This window comes from Salvelinus namaycush, chromosome 21, assembly GCF_016432855.1.
Source record: "Salvelinus namaycush isolate Seneca chromosome 21, SaNama_1.0, whole genome shotgun sequence".
NCBI classification, from domain to species: Eukaryota; Metazoa; Chordata; class Actinopteri; order Salmoniformes; family Salmonidae; genus Salvelinus; species Salvelinus namaycush.
In genome coordinates this window covers 44986194-45001099 of record NC_052327.1, presented here as the reverse complement: position 1 = coordinate 45001099, position 14906 = coordinate 44986194, and the positions used below count along the sequence as shown (strand labels likewise).

General features: G+C 43.7%; 1 protein-coding gene across 1 annotated transcript in view; it reads left to right on the top strand.

Moving 5' to 3' along the window:
* LOC120065920 (early endosome antigen 1-like) overlaps positions 1–14906 on the top strand; it is a 39909-nt gene that overhangs the window by 14732 nt on the left and 10271 nt on the right. The window contains exons 7-14 of the mRNA XM_039016963.1: positions 54–209; positions 5622–5738; positions 7418–7747; positions 7996–8145; positions 8457–8576; positions 10984–11187; positions 11446–11646; positions 11843–11956. Coding sequence (XP_038872891.1) covers positions 54–209; positions 5622–5738; positions 7418–7747; positions 7996–8145; positions 8457–8576; positions 10984–11187; positions 11446–11646; positions 11843–11956 — 1392 coding nt within the window. The remainder of the gene's footprint in view (positions 1–53; positions 210–5621; positions 5739–7417; positions 7748–7995; positions 8146–8456; positions 8577–10983; positions 11188–11445; positions 11647–11842; positions 11957–14906) is intronic.

Below are 14906 nucleotides of genomic sequence, written 5' to 3'. Positions count from 1 at the left end.
CCCCAAATGTCTGCCCCTCTGCCCTAACCTCTGATCTCTCTGCTGCCCCCTAGCTGCAGCGGCCATTAGTTGAGGACATGGAGGTACTGCAGAAGGAGCTGATCCAGGTGCAGACATTGATGGACAACATGACACGCGAGAGGGAGGAGGAGTCGGTACGCCTCAAGAGCCAATACGAGCAGCTGCAGGCTGACCACACCACCTCAGAGGTAAGGCTGCAGGGGGAATGGCCCATCTTGGTTTAGTTTTATGTTACTGGTCCAGTATGTACTGCTAGTATCTTCACTATCCCTCAGTGCAAGGCAGGCCCAAAGGTTTAGGGAAGCTAGTCAACTAGTGATTAGCTCCTCTTCTTGCACAAGGGAGACTGGTAAACATGCTTCTAATAATGTTTAAACACACACATACACACTGTCATACAGTCAGGAACCTCTGTGAATTAATAAGGACATGTTTAAATGCCCTTTCACAATTGTTTATCACATTCTTTACATCATAGAAGGGGTGTCCAAGTGGATATGAAGTTGTGATTGTTTAACCATTTATAAATAAAACAGATGGCCTTTACTCTCATTCTACAACCTTTGCCTGGTCGTGAACACTGATTAGAAATTCCACTGGCTTTCCCTCTCCTAGCACCTACTGTATTGCCACTCCTATTCTCTTCAATCTGAGCCTACAGGAAAGTATGCGTCCTCAGGCCTGGAGGGAAGCAAACGTCATTCAGCTACTCAAGAATAGCAAAGCATCATTTACTGGTTCAAACAGCTGACCAATCAGCTTACTACCGACCCATAGTACATTTTTGGGAGAATTTGTGTTTGAACAGATGCAATGCTATTTCACAGTAAACAAATTAACAACAGACTTTCAGCATATTTATACGATTTTGGGAGCTGTTTTGTTAGACTTCAGTGCAGCTATTTGCATTATCAATCATAATCAGCTGCTGAAAAAAGCATGTGATGGCTTTATCATCTGCCAAATCGTGGATTGAGAGCTACCTATCTAACAGAACACAGAGGGTTTTCTTTAATGGAAACCTCTCTAATTTAAACCAAGTAGAGTGTGGTATACTTCAAGGCAGATGTCTTGGTCCTTTACTGTTTTCTATTTTTACTAATGACCTACCACTAGCCTTAAAGCCTGTGTGTCTATGTATGCTGATGACTCAGCATTATACACATCAGCTACCACATTAAGTGAAATCACTGCAACCCTTAACACAGAGCTGTAGTCAGTTTTAGAATGGGTGGCTAATAATAAGCTAGTCCTTAATATATCAAAAGCCCTAAACCTTATCTAAATCTTGTAATGTATCATGTATCAATTGAGCAACTTGAGGAGACTAAACTGCTTGGTGGAACCCTAGATTGTAAACTGACATTGTCAAAACATATTGACCCAATGGTTGCTAAGTTGGGGAGAGATCTGGCTGTGATAAAGTGCGTCTCTGCTTTCTTGACATCACAATTAACCAAACAAGTCCTACAGGCCCTAGTTTTATCACACCTGGACTACTGTCCACTTATATGGTCAAATGTTGCAAAGGAGGACATAGGTAAATTACAGTTGGCCCAGAACAGAGCAGAAGGGCTGGGCCTTAAATGTACACGGATGGCTTATATCAAGAAAATGCATATCAATCTCTCTTCGCTTAAAGTAGAGGAGAGATTGAATGCATCTCTGTCTTTTGTGAGAAGTATTGATGTGAAAGCACCGATCTGTGTGTTCAAACAGCTAACACACAGCTCAGACACCCATACATAACCCACAAGACATGCCACCAGGGGCCTCTTCACAGTCCCTAAGTCCAGAACAGATGCTGGGAAATGAACAGTACCACATAGAGCCTTGACCACATGGAACTCTTCCACATCAGGTAACTCAAGCTCTCAGTAAAATCTGATGACAAAATATAGAACAACACCACACGGCACAACACGTACTGTGAAGAGACACACATTTGTTTTACTATCCTTGTGGGGACCAAACAATTGCTTCCCATTCAAAATCCAATTTTCCCTTTTAACCTAATCCTAACCCTAACTAAACCCTAACCATATTTCTCCTCCCTAATTGTAAACTTAACCCCTAACCCTAAAATAGCCCTTTTCCTTGTGGGGACCTGCAAAAAGTCCCCACCTGTCTGAATTGGCCTTGTTTGACTATCATTGTGAGGACTTCTGGTCCCCACAAGGATAGTAAAAACAAAACACAAAACTACGCACACCCACGCATTGTTATATTGTATTTTTGCAGGAGTGTACATATTGTACATTTGGCAGAAGCTAATAGGGATCTTATTAAATACTAAATACTTAAGATGGTCCTTTTTAACAAGCTCTCGATTAACTAAAATAGCCTTCATATTCAATGTTTTTAATAAAGGGATGCTTGAACTTCCTTTCCCAATCCTGCGGTGTCTGTCTGCGTAATTCAGCGATATTTCCTGCATTACTGAACCCATAAGGCTTTGGAAGGAGAAGATTAGGAGGGAGTTTTTCTATGACTATGGCTTCATCATTATTGGCACCCTATTTCCTACATCGTGTACTAGTTTTGGGCCCTGTTCAAAAACTGCACTAAACAGGGAATAGGGTGCAATTTTGGATGAAGCGTGTCTGCTTAGACCCCCCCCCCCCCCCCTCCATCTCTTTCTGCCATTTCCCATCCGTCTCCTCTCTGGACTGCAATACAGACCTTTGGTTGATATATTTAACTGAACAACGAGGGACTGAATGAATAAGACATTAGAATATTAAAAGACCTTGGCTCAAGTGCTGAGCGATTAACCTACATTTCTGGGGGGGGGGGTTCAGTTTTTTTTTAACTAATTGACCGCCGTCAGTTTAATTATTTGAATTCCATTTAATTCTGTATTTTTCTGTGAACTCAATGTGCAGGTTCTCTAGAGATAAATCAGATCAAGCCTGAACTGTGCAGTGTAGTAGGGAGTTGTAGTTTCCAACAGGCCAATATTCTACATAGTTTAGTGCAGAAAACTTGGTAATGAACTACAGTGACCATAATCCATTGCGCACCTACTTGTCTGATCTATGTGGGGCAGACATGGAGAGAAGAGACAGAAGAATGTGCGATCGAGAGGGATAGCGAGCAGTTGCTTCGAGGTATCTCTACCTGAATTTACATGATCTAAGTGATTGATAGTTGGTATTCAGCAGTCATAAAAGTATGCATTATTTACTTTGAAGAACTACCAAAATAGTGATTATTGTCAGACAGCATAGGAAGCAGCTCTATAGAGATGAGATCATGACTTGGAATGAAATAATAAAATCATCAAATAAACCAAATGTAATATATGCAACAGCTGAAATATTTTATTAAAGTAATGTGAATAAATTCTGTTTAAGTGATGAGCAGTAATGGGCAGTCACTGCCATCATTGGACTTTTATTAATTGTTTTATTCTGTGTTGCAGCATTCAACCCACAAACATTAATTGCACTATGCATTGTTTTTTTAATAATTGAAAACTGGTTATTCGTTAACTATTTAACTGAAATCGACCTAAAAAAGCACTAATCGCTTGTTCTGGTGTTTTAATTATGAAATAGCCTTCAGCTGTAATTAATAAATGAGCGCTGCTGTTGTGGTGAGTTGACTGCTTGGGACAATAGTTTAGAATCCCACTGGTTCTCCTGGGTGATGCATCAGCCTCTTGTTCTGTGTTTTCTGTTCACAACAACTGCAGTCGAAACATAAATTATTTGGCAGAAATATGCTAAATTTGCTTTAAGCACACACACACACACTACTTTAAATTGGCTCTCCTGATAGATTACAACTTTCATCACTTCAGTTTATAAAAGTCTGAAGTACTTTACATATGAATGCATTTTCTTTAAGGTCACTACTGTCATGGAATCACCTGGCCCTTATAACTGAATAATGAATCGTGAACAAAGCTCCTAGGTTCATGGAGATCTTGCTCGGCTCATCCTGTAGTCCTACATGGGCTAGTAGACTACACTACCCATCCACCCCCTTTCCAACCTGGGCTACACTGCACCACCCCATGTCCATAACCTGTTTTACCTGCGATAGACTACACTGCCATCCACCTGGCTGTAGTAGATCCCTTCAATGATAGCCAGTTGGTTGAATGTTGAGATGATTGAAACAAATCACCTAATCTCTGAGTGCCTTGCTCAGCTCAAACCTGGTGGGCAAACCGTTTGTCACTGCTCTGTGGGTTTCTGTGTTATTCTAGGCTCATGTGTTGTTTGTCTACTAGTGCCTGCCTCTTTGCTTTGTCACTTTCCCTTCCCAACCTTTGCTTCCACTCCTCCTCACCCAATTCTCCCTTTTCCCTTTCTTGAAGATCTGTAAACTGGAGGTAAAGCATTGCTGTTTTACTCGGGCACCTCAATCTCCTCTCAATTTTATGGATGAATGTTTCAGTGGCTATTTAGTTATCAGAAATGGGGTTTATTTATTTTAGGTGTCTCTGCTGCCTGTATGTTTGTTTGTGTGTATTTGACTGCCTATTAGTTGTTATGCCTTTGCTCGACTCTTCGTACTGTATGGATGCTCTGTAGGCTTGCTGGCTTGCCAAGTGAATGCTTTTAAAATAATGTTTAATGCAACTATGATATTTATACAATATGGATTACAATTATAATCCTGAATATTAAGGCTATGGCCACTTAACCATGCAAATTGTCTGGGTTATTATTTATTTAGACATTATACCTCTTATGGCAGTAATTTTACAACCACTAATTATTGTAAATTTAGACTGAGAATAGTGTCTAGCTATGGTAAAGGGTGAAATAAGTATAGTCACTTATCTGCTAAATTGTTACAATTATAAGAACAGACAATCAGTATTGATGTGGCTAAAAGAAAAGGAATATAAAATATACTGTTTACAGGAAACTCACTCCACAACTTTAGATGAAGTTGCGAGGGAAAAGGAATGGGGTGGCGAAATAAGTTTCTGTCATGGACAAAGGAACTCAAAAGGTGTGATGATACTAATTAACAAAAATGTCAATGCGAATGTGCGAACAGTCAGGAATGATCCGCAAGGCAGGTAGACCCTTTTGAATATGAAAGTGATGTAAAAACAGACTTGGCTCATTAAAACTTCTTCGGGATCGGTGTCCCTTACACGGGACGGTTGAGCTAATGTAGGCTAATGTGATTAGCATGAGGTTGAAAGTAACAAGGTTGAGGGGGAGGTATTTCGGGCGGGGGGGGAGTCTCAGATGGTTGAGGGGCAGCACTTGGGGGGACGATCTTGGATGGTTGGTGGCCTGGCGGTTGGGAACTTGGGCCGGTGGCCGATTGTACTTGGTGGGAGATCTGTCCATGTGTTCTAGGGCGGGGCACTGTACCCTGGTCGCTCTGGATGGGACTGTCTGCTAGATTACTGAATGTAATTTAAATGTTGAGCAGCTTCACTGCAGGTAGATTGATTGTATGTTTTAAAAAGCATTCTTTATAAAATTCCCAAGGCTGTGCTTAAAGCCCAGTCGCCAGTGGGTATGTGAAGTCCTCCTGACCACTCGACCAGAATCTAGCACATGGTATGTGAATGTTTTTTAATGTAAACAAAGTAAAGTGTCTCACATTGATTTTGTGTGTTCCAGATGACCATCTCTCAGCTGAAGGCAGAGCTAGAGAAGGGACCTCAGGAGGCAGCAGTGTACACCCAGCAGATCCACCAACTACAGAGCTCTCTGAACAACCTGCAACAACAGAGCCAGGTCCTGCACACACACACACACACACACACCAACAACGAGTACTTCCCCTCCCATAGTTTAATCGATGCTCCATCAGTCCATGTCACCAGCATCACAAATTCACCTCCCGTTAAGACACTTTGATCGTTTTAACAGCTTTACAATCGTAACACCAGATGAAATACAAACACTCACACTGTAGGATGTGCAACCTGAAATAGCAATAGACATGTAAAAATATGCCAGCCTTGCCAGGCCATTATTTTAGTCTCTTAATTAACCCAGCTTCCTCACGTACCACCTTCTCATCACAGTGCTCTGCTGTCACCAGCCTGAGATGAGCTTTCATTGGCAACATCGACATGTTGACAAAACACACACACACACAGGCCTATAATTAAACCAGCAGTGGTTCTGCTCTGGCCTGGCAACCCGTCACTTTGGGCTGAAATACGATCGCAGGTAACCGCAGCGATGCGCCAGTGTGGCTTTTTAGTTTTAAACTCTGGCAACCCAAACTATGGCCCTTAAAGCCCCCCCCCTTGTTAACCGTGTTGGTCGTGCTGCCAGCACAGCTGCTCTCCATCTCCCAAGTAGGTGTCTGGGAGAGAGGGGTGATTAGAAAGGTAGCCCACCACAGACCTTCCACCCGGGTTCTCAGTTGAAAATATCTCAATGTGACTTCCCTGGTTCCGAAAGTATAATTAAATGAAATTTAAATCAGCTTGTCTGCATGGAGACTGGATACACACATGCGCTGCTAGGACCACCCACAACTAGGAAATGAGATGGGATGTATTGTTTAAACAGAGAATAGAGAGAGGACAGTTGGGTAAAAATAAAGAGAAGAGGGGGGGGGGAGTATGGAGAAAGAAAATATGCAAAAAGACAGTAGATGGGGAGAGACAGGCAAAGGTTTAAACAAGGACATTGGAAGGAGAGGGATGGACAGAGGTGTTGAAAGAAGAGGCTCAGCTGCTGTGGGACAGGAGGAGGACCGGAGAGAGGAGGGGAAAAAGGATCTGTGTGTGGGTGTTTTATGTCCCTGTCACACCCCCCACTCAGCAGCACTGTCATTAACACCATTGTATTCTTTCATCGCCCTTGTGCCAAGTTTACTACACACACACACCGGTATTCAAGAACCTGTCGTAAAAACATGTGCTCAGAAATCTAATTCCCCCTTGCTCTGCCTTGCATGCAGGTCTGTAAGGATGCAGTGTTCTTTTCAGAGGTTGAACGACCAACGTCACTATGATACGTGAGATGGCATCTGTATATTTTGTTTTGCCTAATGGGTACTGAGCTGTTAATTAGACTCCTATTAAATGAATCCTCATATCCTCACTTTGGTAAACATCTCCCGATGGCAACTATTCTAAGGGTGTGTATAATACTTTCCATTACACATGACCTCGATATCTGAAGAGGGAAGGTTCATACGCCCTCTAGCAGATTGCCCCTTATGCTAATCTATTCGGCATATCTATTTCTGTCTTTCAAAACTTCTGAAACTCAAGTTCTCCACAACCTGTAGGCCATTTAGCAGACTCTTTTGTCCAAAGCAACTTGCATTTGTTATGATCCCTGCCCGGAATTGAACCCGTAACCTTGGCGTTGCTAGTACCACACTCTTACCAAGTGAGTTACACAGGACCATAATCACTCATCACTATTCCCCCTCTGGTTCCTTCCCCCAGATGCTTTCAGAGACGCTTGGTCGCAGGGAGAAGGAGTTCCAGGAGCTGGAGGACTGCCTGGGGGCTGAGCAGGCCTCCAAGAAGACAGCCCAGGCCAGCCTGCACCAGATGGAGATGGAGGTGCAAGAGCTCCAGGCCCGGGTGGCAGGGGCTGAAGCCAGCCTGCAGAGAGCCCAAGCAGAGCTGGGGGAGGAGGCTGGGAGGCTCCGGAGGGAGGTGGCTGAGCTGGAGGCCAAGCATGGGGAGGTGAAGGCGGAGAGGAAGCAGCTGCAGCAGCAGAGGGAGGAGAGGGAGAGCCAGGGCCTTGCGCAGCAGAGTGAGATCAACCAGGTTAGTAGTGACACGGGCACGCACACGTCAGACACAGACAGACACGCACAAACACACGTGGCCGTTCACACCCACGTATTCAGGTCAGACACACACAGGTCAACCACACACACATCCGCACACGCAGGTCACACACATACCGGTGAGACACACATGATCATCTAACACACTCAGACACACAAGTCTTTGAATCAATTGTCAGCCTACCTCATCTACCTACCCCTCTTCCTCCCCCTCCTGTGTTGTAGCTGCATGCTAAACTCCTGGAGGCGGAGCGTCAGCTGGGGGAGGTGCAGGGCCGTCTGAAGGAGCAGAGGCAGCTCTCTGGGGAGAAACTGAAGGACCGTGAGCAGCAAACCGCCGACCTGCAGATCAAACTGTCCCGCACAGAGGAACAGGTAGGTACACCACATGAGTTTCATATAGGATGGGTATCCACACAGACATAGATTTACTAGAACCGACATTCAAATCAATGTCCTGTGATAGGTGGAGCATCGGTCATATTGGCCCTTCATTTTTATGGGAGCAGTAGAGTTGAACAGAGACCGATATTGTTATAGGATGTATATGGATATATGAGGACCTGGGATTGTTGCACAAGCTCCTTTATAGATTGGCCTGTCTAGTAGAAGTGGGTCTCTATAGGTGGGGGGTTTCAGAATAAGGCCATAAACTGAGGACTGAACTCATGTGTGTCCTGCTGTAGTTGAAGGAGAACAGCAGTAAGATGTTGGACCTGCAGCACCAGCTGGAGAAAGCTAAGCAGCAACACCAGGAGCTCCAGGGCCTGCAGCAGAACACCAACACCAAGCTCAGAGAGGCACAGGTACTACCAGACATGTCAACGTAGCACTTAAAGAAAAGTGTTTTGTGTCAGTACAACTCACCTCTTCCACTGTGTGTATAGTAGAACCTATGTGAAGGGATGTTCAGCACCAGAACACCCAACACACATTAGTGCAGGGTTGTATTGAATATGGCGCACCTTAGCGAAACAGAAAACAACATTTTGTATTGGACAAGTCCATGTCGTCCAATCCTGTTTCAGTCTATTTGTTTTCTGTCTGATGCCTTATGAACACGACCCAGGACCAGGGCTTTAAAAATATAAAAATGTTAGGAGCACAACATAAAAGGAGTACCAGAGACATTTTAATTTGTATTTTTATTAACTTCTTATGGCTGCAGGGGCAGTATTGAGTAGCTTGGATGAAAGGTGCACAGAGGTGCCCATATTAAACGGCCTGCTCCTTAGTCCCAGTTGCTAATATATGCATATTATTATTCATATTGGATAGAAAACACTCTGACGTTTCTAAAGCTGTTTGAATTATGTCTGTGAGTATAACAGAACTCATATGGCAGGCAAAAACCTGAGAAGTTTCACTTCCTGTTTGAATTGTTTCTGAGGTGTCAGATTTTCAACCAAGCTCTCAATTGAAATTGCAGCGAGATATAGATGAGTTTTCACTTCCTATGGCTTCCACTAGATGTCAACAGAACTTTGTCTGATGACTCTAATGTGAAGGGGGGCCGAAGGAGACAGGAATGAGTAATCACTTCCACGAGCTGATCACGCATTCACCATGCGCCTTCACATGAGTAGGACGTCTGTTCCATCGCTCTTCTGAAGTCAATGTAATTCTCCGGTTGGAACGTTATTCAAGATGTATATTAACAACATTCTAAAGATTGATTCAGTACATTGTTTGACATGTTTCTACTGACTGTTACGGAACTTTTGGACATTTCGTCACGTTATAGTGGAGGCGCTTAATGACTTTGGAATTGTTTACCGAAGGCGCAAACCAAAGTAGCTAATTGGACATAAATAACGGACATTATCGAACAAATCAAGCATTTATTGTGGACCTGGGATTCCTAGGACTGCATTCTGATGAAGTTCATCAAAGGTAAGGAAACATTTATCATGTATTTTCTGGTTTCTGTTGAGTCCAACATGGCGGCTAATTTGGTTATTGTTCTGAGCTCTGTCTCAGATTATTGCATGATTTGCTTTTTCCGTAAAGTTTTTTTAAAATCTGACATAGCGGTTGCATTAAGGAGAGGTATATCTATATTTCCATGTGTATAACTTGTATTATCATCTACATTTATGATGAGTATTTCTGTTGAAACGATGTGGCTATGCAAAATCACTTGATGTTTTTGGAACTAGTGAATGTAACGCGCCAATGTAAACTCAGATTTTTTGTTATAAATATGAACTTTATCAAACAAAACATGCATGTATTGTGTAACATGAAGTCCTATGAGTGTCATCTGATGAAGAAAATCAAAGGTTAGTGATTAATTTTATCTCTATTTCTGCTTTTTCTGACTGCTATCTTTCGCTGGAAAAATGGCTGTGCTTATTGTGGTTTGATGGTGACCTAACGTAATCGTTTGTAGTGCTTTCGCTGAAAAGCATATTTGAAATCGGACACTTTGGTTGGATTAACAACAAGAATACCTTTAAAATGATATAAGACACATGTATGTTTGAGGAATTTTAATTATGAGATTTCAGTTTTTTTAATTTGGCGCCCTGCACTTTATCTGGCTGCTGTCATATCGATCCCGGTAGCGGGATGCAGCCATAAGAAGTTTTTAACCTTTATTTTACTAGGCAAGTCCAAACCCGGACGACGCTGGGCCAATTGTGTGGCGCCCTATGGGACTCCCAATCACAGCCGGATGTGATATAGCCTGGATTCGAACCAGGAACTGTATTAACGCCTCTTGCACTGAGATGCAGTATCTTATACCGCTGCGCCACTCAGGAGGCCAGATCTGAGTTCTACTTCAGAAGCACGTTGTGCTCTAGAAAGGAATGTGGAACCCTGTCAATTTGTTTATTGTAAAAAGATAAAATGTTGATAGAAATACATGTCATTGAATTAGTAAATTGTGGAATATTAAGTTTCTACATTATGGAAAAGCGCTATTTTTCTATTGAGGCATTGCATTCAAAATTGTACACTGTCTCTTTAAGATCGTCAAGTTTGGGATGATGACATGCAAGACATTGCTATGATTATTGATCTTCTGAAGAAGCTATCCCATTTTTCTTTCTGTGCCCCCAAAATGTTTTGATAGTTGTATTAAGCAGTTTTCGCTGTATTAAGGGTGCAAGCATGACGCTAATGAATCTGATCTCGGGGAAACAATGCTTCAATACAACATGTTTGTTTGACTCGTGTCCCTCTGCCTCTTCGTCCATGTCCTATTAGAATGACCTGGAGCAGGTGCTGCGTCAGATCGGGGACAAGGACCAGAAGATCCAGAACCTGGAAGCCCTGCTGCAGAAGACAAAGGACAGCGTGAGCCAGCTGGAGGCTGAGAGGGAGGACCTGGTGGCCAAGATCCAGGCTGGGGAGGGAGAGACGGCCGTGCTCAACCAGCTGCAGGAAAAGAACCACACGCTACAGACGCAGGTAGGAGCAAAAGCACACACATATGCATATGCACAGAAAGGCATATACATAATTAATACAGCGTTCCGACGCGCGCGCACATACACAGAATGCAGTACGATGTTCTGTATATTTGTGTTATTTAATTTGTGTGCTTAGGTGTTGTGTTAAAAAGAACACTACTGATGTGATACAATATAGCACAGTAAAAACATACAATAGCCTAATCATGATCTGAGGGATTTAACTCATTGTCTCTTTCTATTTTGGGGGCTATAGGTCACACACTTGACAGACAAGCTGAAGAACCAATCGGAGAGCCACAAGCAGGCTCAGGACAACCTCCACAAGCAGGTGCAGGAGCAGAAGAGCCTCCTCCGTGCGGCGCAGGACCGAGCCCAGGCTGTGGAGACCTCTCTAGGGGAACTGAACGCCCAGCTGACAGAGAGTAGGGAGAAGGTGGCCCAACTGGACACGCAGGTAGGATGAATGGACTGATGGATGGATAAATATTATTCCTATCCCTTTACTATTGACTGGAGAATGGGATAAACAAATGGGTGCACAGATAGAACCCTGTCGCGGGGGGGGTTATGTCCCAGAGTTCAGAGCGTTAACCGCTCAACCAGATTCCGGCACTAAAACTAAAAAAGTTGGCGTCTTGTTGTTTCCCCAGTTGAAGTCTAAGACGGAGATGCTGCTGTCAGCCGAGGCAGCCAAGGCAGCCCAGAGAGTAGACCTGGAGAACCACCTGGAGACAGCCCAGCATGCACTGCAGGACAAGCAGCAGGTCAGCCATTGGTTGTATGACAACAACAGAATATACTCATGCTGGATGAATATAGTATCTACCAGAATACTAATTCAATGGAGACCCATCTCTTGACATAATAATGTATCACTGATTGTCTTCTTTTCTCAAATGAACCTGCATCTGTGGGACAAAATGCTCTAGCTGAGTGCTAGGCCCCATTTCAATTCTTTAAAAGTGCATCAATCAAATTTATTTATAAAGCCCACCAGCTGATGTCACAAAGTGCTGTACAGAAACCCAGCCTAAAACCCCAAACAGCAAGCAATGCAGGTGTAGAAGCACGGTGACTAGGAAAAACTCCCTAGAAAGGCCGGAACCTAGGAAGAAACCTAGAGAGGAACCAGGCTGAGGGGTGGCCAGTCCTCTTCTGGCTGTGCCGGGTGGAGATTATAACAGAACATGGCCAAGATGTTCAAATGTTCATAGATGACCAGCAGGGTCAAATAATAATCACAGTGGTTGTAGAGGGTGCAACAGGTCAGCACCTCAGGAGTAAATGTCAGTTGGCTTTTCATAGCCGATCATTCAGAGTATCTCTACCACTCCTGCTATCTCTAGAGAGTTGAAAACAGCAGGTCTGGGACACGGTAGCACGTCCGGTGAAGAGGGCAGGGTTCCATAGCCGCAGGCAGAACAGTTGAAACTGGAGCAGCAGCACGACCAGGTGGACTGGGGACCGCAAGGAGTCATCAGGCCAGGTAGTCCTGAGGCATGGTCCTAGGGCTAAGAGAGAGATTTCTACAAAATGAGGTGGAAACTGAGCTGCACTTTCTAACCTCCTGCCCAATGACCATATTAGAGAGACATATTTCCCTCAGATTACACAGATCCACAAAGAACTCGAAAAAACCCAGATTTTGATAAACTCCCATATCTACTGGGTGAAATACCACAGTGTGCCATCACAGTAGCAAGATTTGTGACTTGTTGCCACAAGGAAAGGTCAACCAGTGAAGAACAAACACCATTGTAAATTCAACCCATATTTATGCTTATTTATTTTCCCTTTTGTACTTTAACCATTTGTACATCGTTACAACACATATGTAATGTCTTTATTCTTTTGAACTTCTGTGAGTGTAGTGTTTACTGTTAATATACAAAAGTGAAATAAACAATAAAAATGGTCTAATTCACTTGCTTTGGCAATGTTACTATATGTTTCCCATGCCAATAAAGCCCCCTGAATTGAATTGAGAGAGAGAAATAAATTCACACAGGACACCGGATAAGACAGGAGAAATACTCCAGATATAACAGACTGACCCTAGCCCCCCCGGCACAAACTATTGCAGCATGAATACTGGAGCCTGAGACAGGAGGGGTCGGGAGACACTGTGGGACACTGTGGCTCCGTCCGACGACACCCCAGGACAGGGCCAAACAGGCAGGATATAACCCCACCCAATTTGCCAAAGCACAGCCCCCAGGCCACTAGAGGGATATCTTCAACCACCAACTTACTATCCTGAGACAAGTCCAAGTATAGCCCACGAAGATCTCCCCCACGGCACGAACCCAAGGGGGTGCGCCAACCCGGACAGGAAGATCACGTAGAGAGCACCAGTAAGCCAGTGACTCAGCCCCCGTAATAGGGTTTGAGGCAGAGAATCCCAGTGCAGAGAGTGGAACCGGCCAGGCAGAGACAGTAAGGGCGGTTCGTTGCTCCAGTGCTGTTCCGTTCACCTTCACACTCCTGGGCCAGACTACACTCAATCATAGGACCTACTGAAGAGATGAGTCTTCAATAAAGACTTAAAGGTTGAGACCGAGTCTGCATCTCTCACATGGGTAGGCAGACCATTCCATAAAAATGGAGCTCTATAGGAGAAAGCCCCGCCTCCAGCTGTTTGCTTAGAAATTCTAGGGACAGTTAGGAGGCCTGCGTCTTGTGATCGTAGCGTACGTGTAGGTATGTACGGCAGGACCAAATCGGAAAGATGAATTCTCTGGAAGCTTGCTTCAGAGCTCGGGTATTTTCTGTATACCAGGGAGCTAGTTTCTTATGACAAATGTTTTTTGTTTTTAGGGGTGTGACTGAATCTAGGGTATTACACAAGGTTAAATTGAGTTCCTCAGGTGGTTAACTGATTTTTGTACTCTGACGTCCTTTGGTACGTGGAGGGAGTCTGAAAGGGCTTCTAGGAATCTTTGGGTTGTCTGAGAATTTATAGCATGGATTTTGATGATCCTTGGTTGGGGTCTGAGCAGATTATTTGTTGCGATTGCAAATATAATAAAATGGTGGTCCGATAGTCCAGGATTATGAGGAAAAACATTGAGATCCACAACATTTATTCCACGGGACAAAACTAGGTCCAGAGTATGACTGTGGCAGTGAGTAGGTCCTTAGACATGTTGGACAAAACCCACTGAGTCGATGATGGCTCCTCCATAAGCCTTTTGGAGTGGGTCTGTGGACTTTTCCATGTGAATATTAAAGTCACCAAAAATTTGAATAACATCTGCCATGACTACAAGGTCCAATAGGAATTCAGGGAACTCAGTGAGGAACGCTGTTTATGGCCCAGGAGGCCTGTAAACAGTAGCTATAAAAAGTGATTGAGTAGGCTGCATAGATTTCATGACTAGAAGCTCAAAAGATGAAAACGCAGTCTTTTTTGTGTGTGTGTAAATTTAAATTTTCTTTCATAAATGTAAGCAACACCTCCGCCTTTGCGGGATGCGCGGAGGATATGGTCACTAGAGTAACCAGGAAGAGAGGCCTCGTTAAATTAATCAGGCTTAAGCCATGTTTCAGTCAGGCCAATCACATGAAGATTATGATCAGTGATTAGTTCATTGACAATAACTGCCTTGGAAGTGAGGGATCTAACATTTAGTAGCCCTATTTTGAGATGTGAGTTATCACAATCTCTTTCAATAATGACAGGAATGGAGGAGGTCTTTATTCCAGTGAGATTGC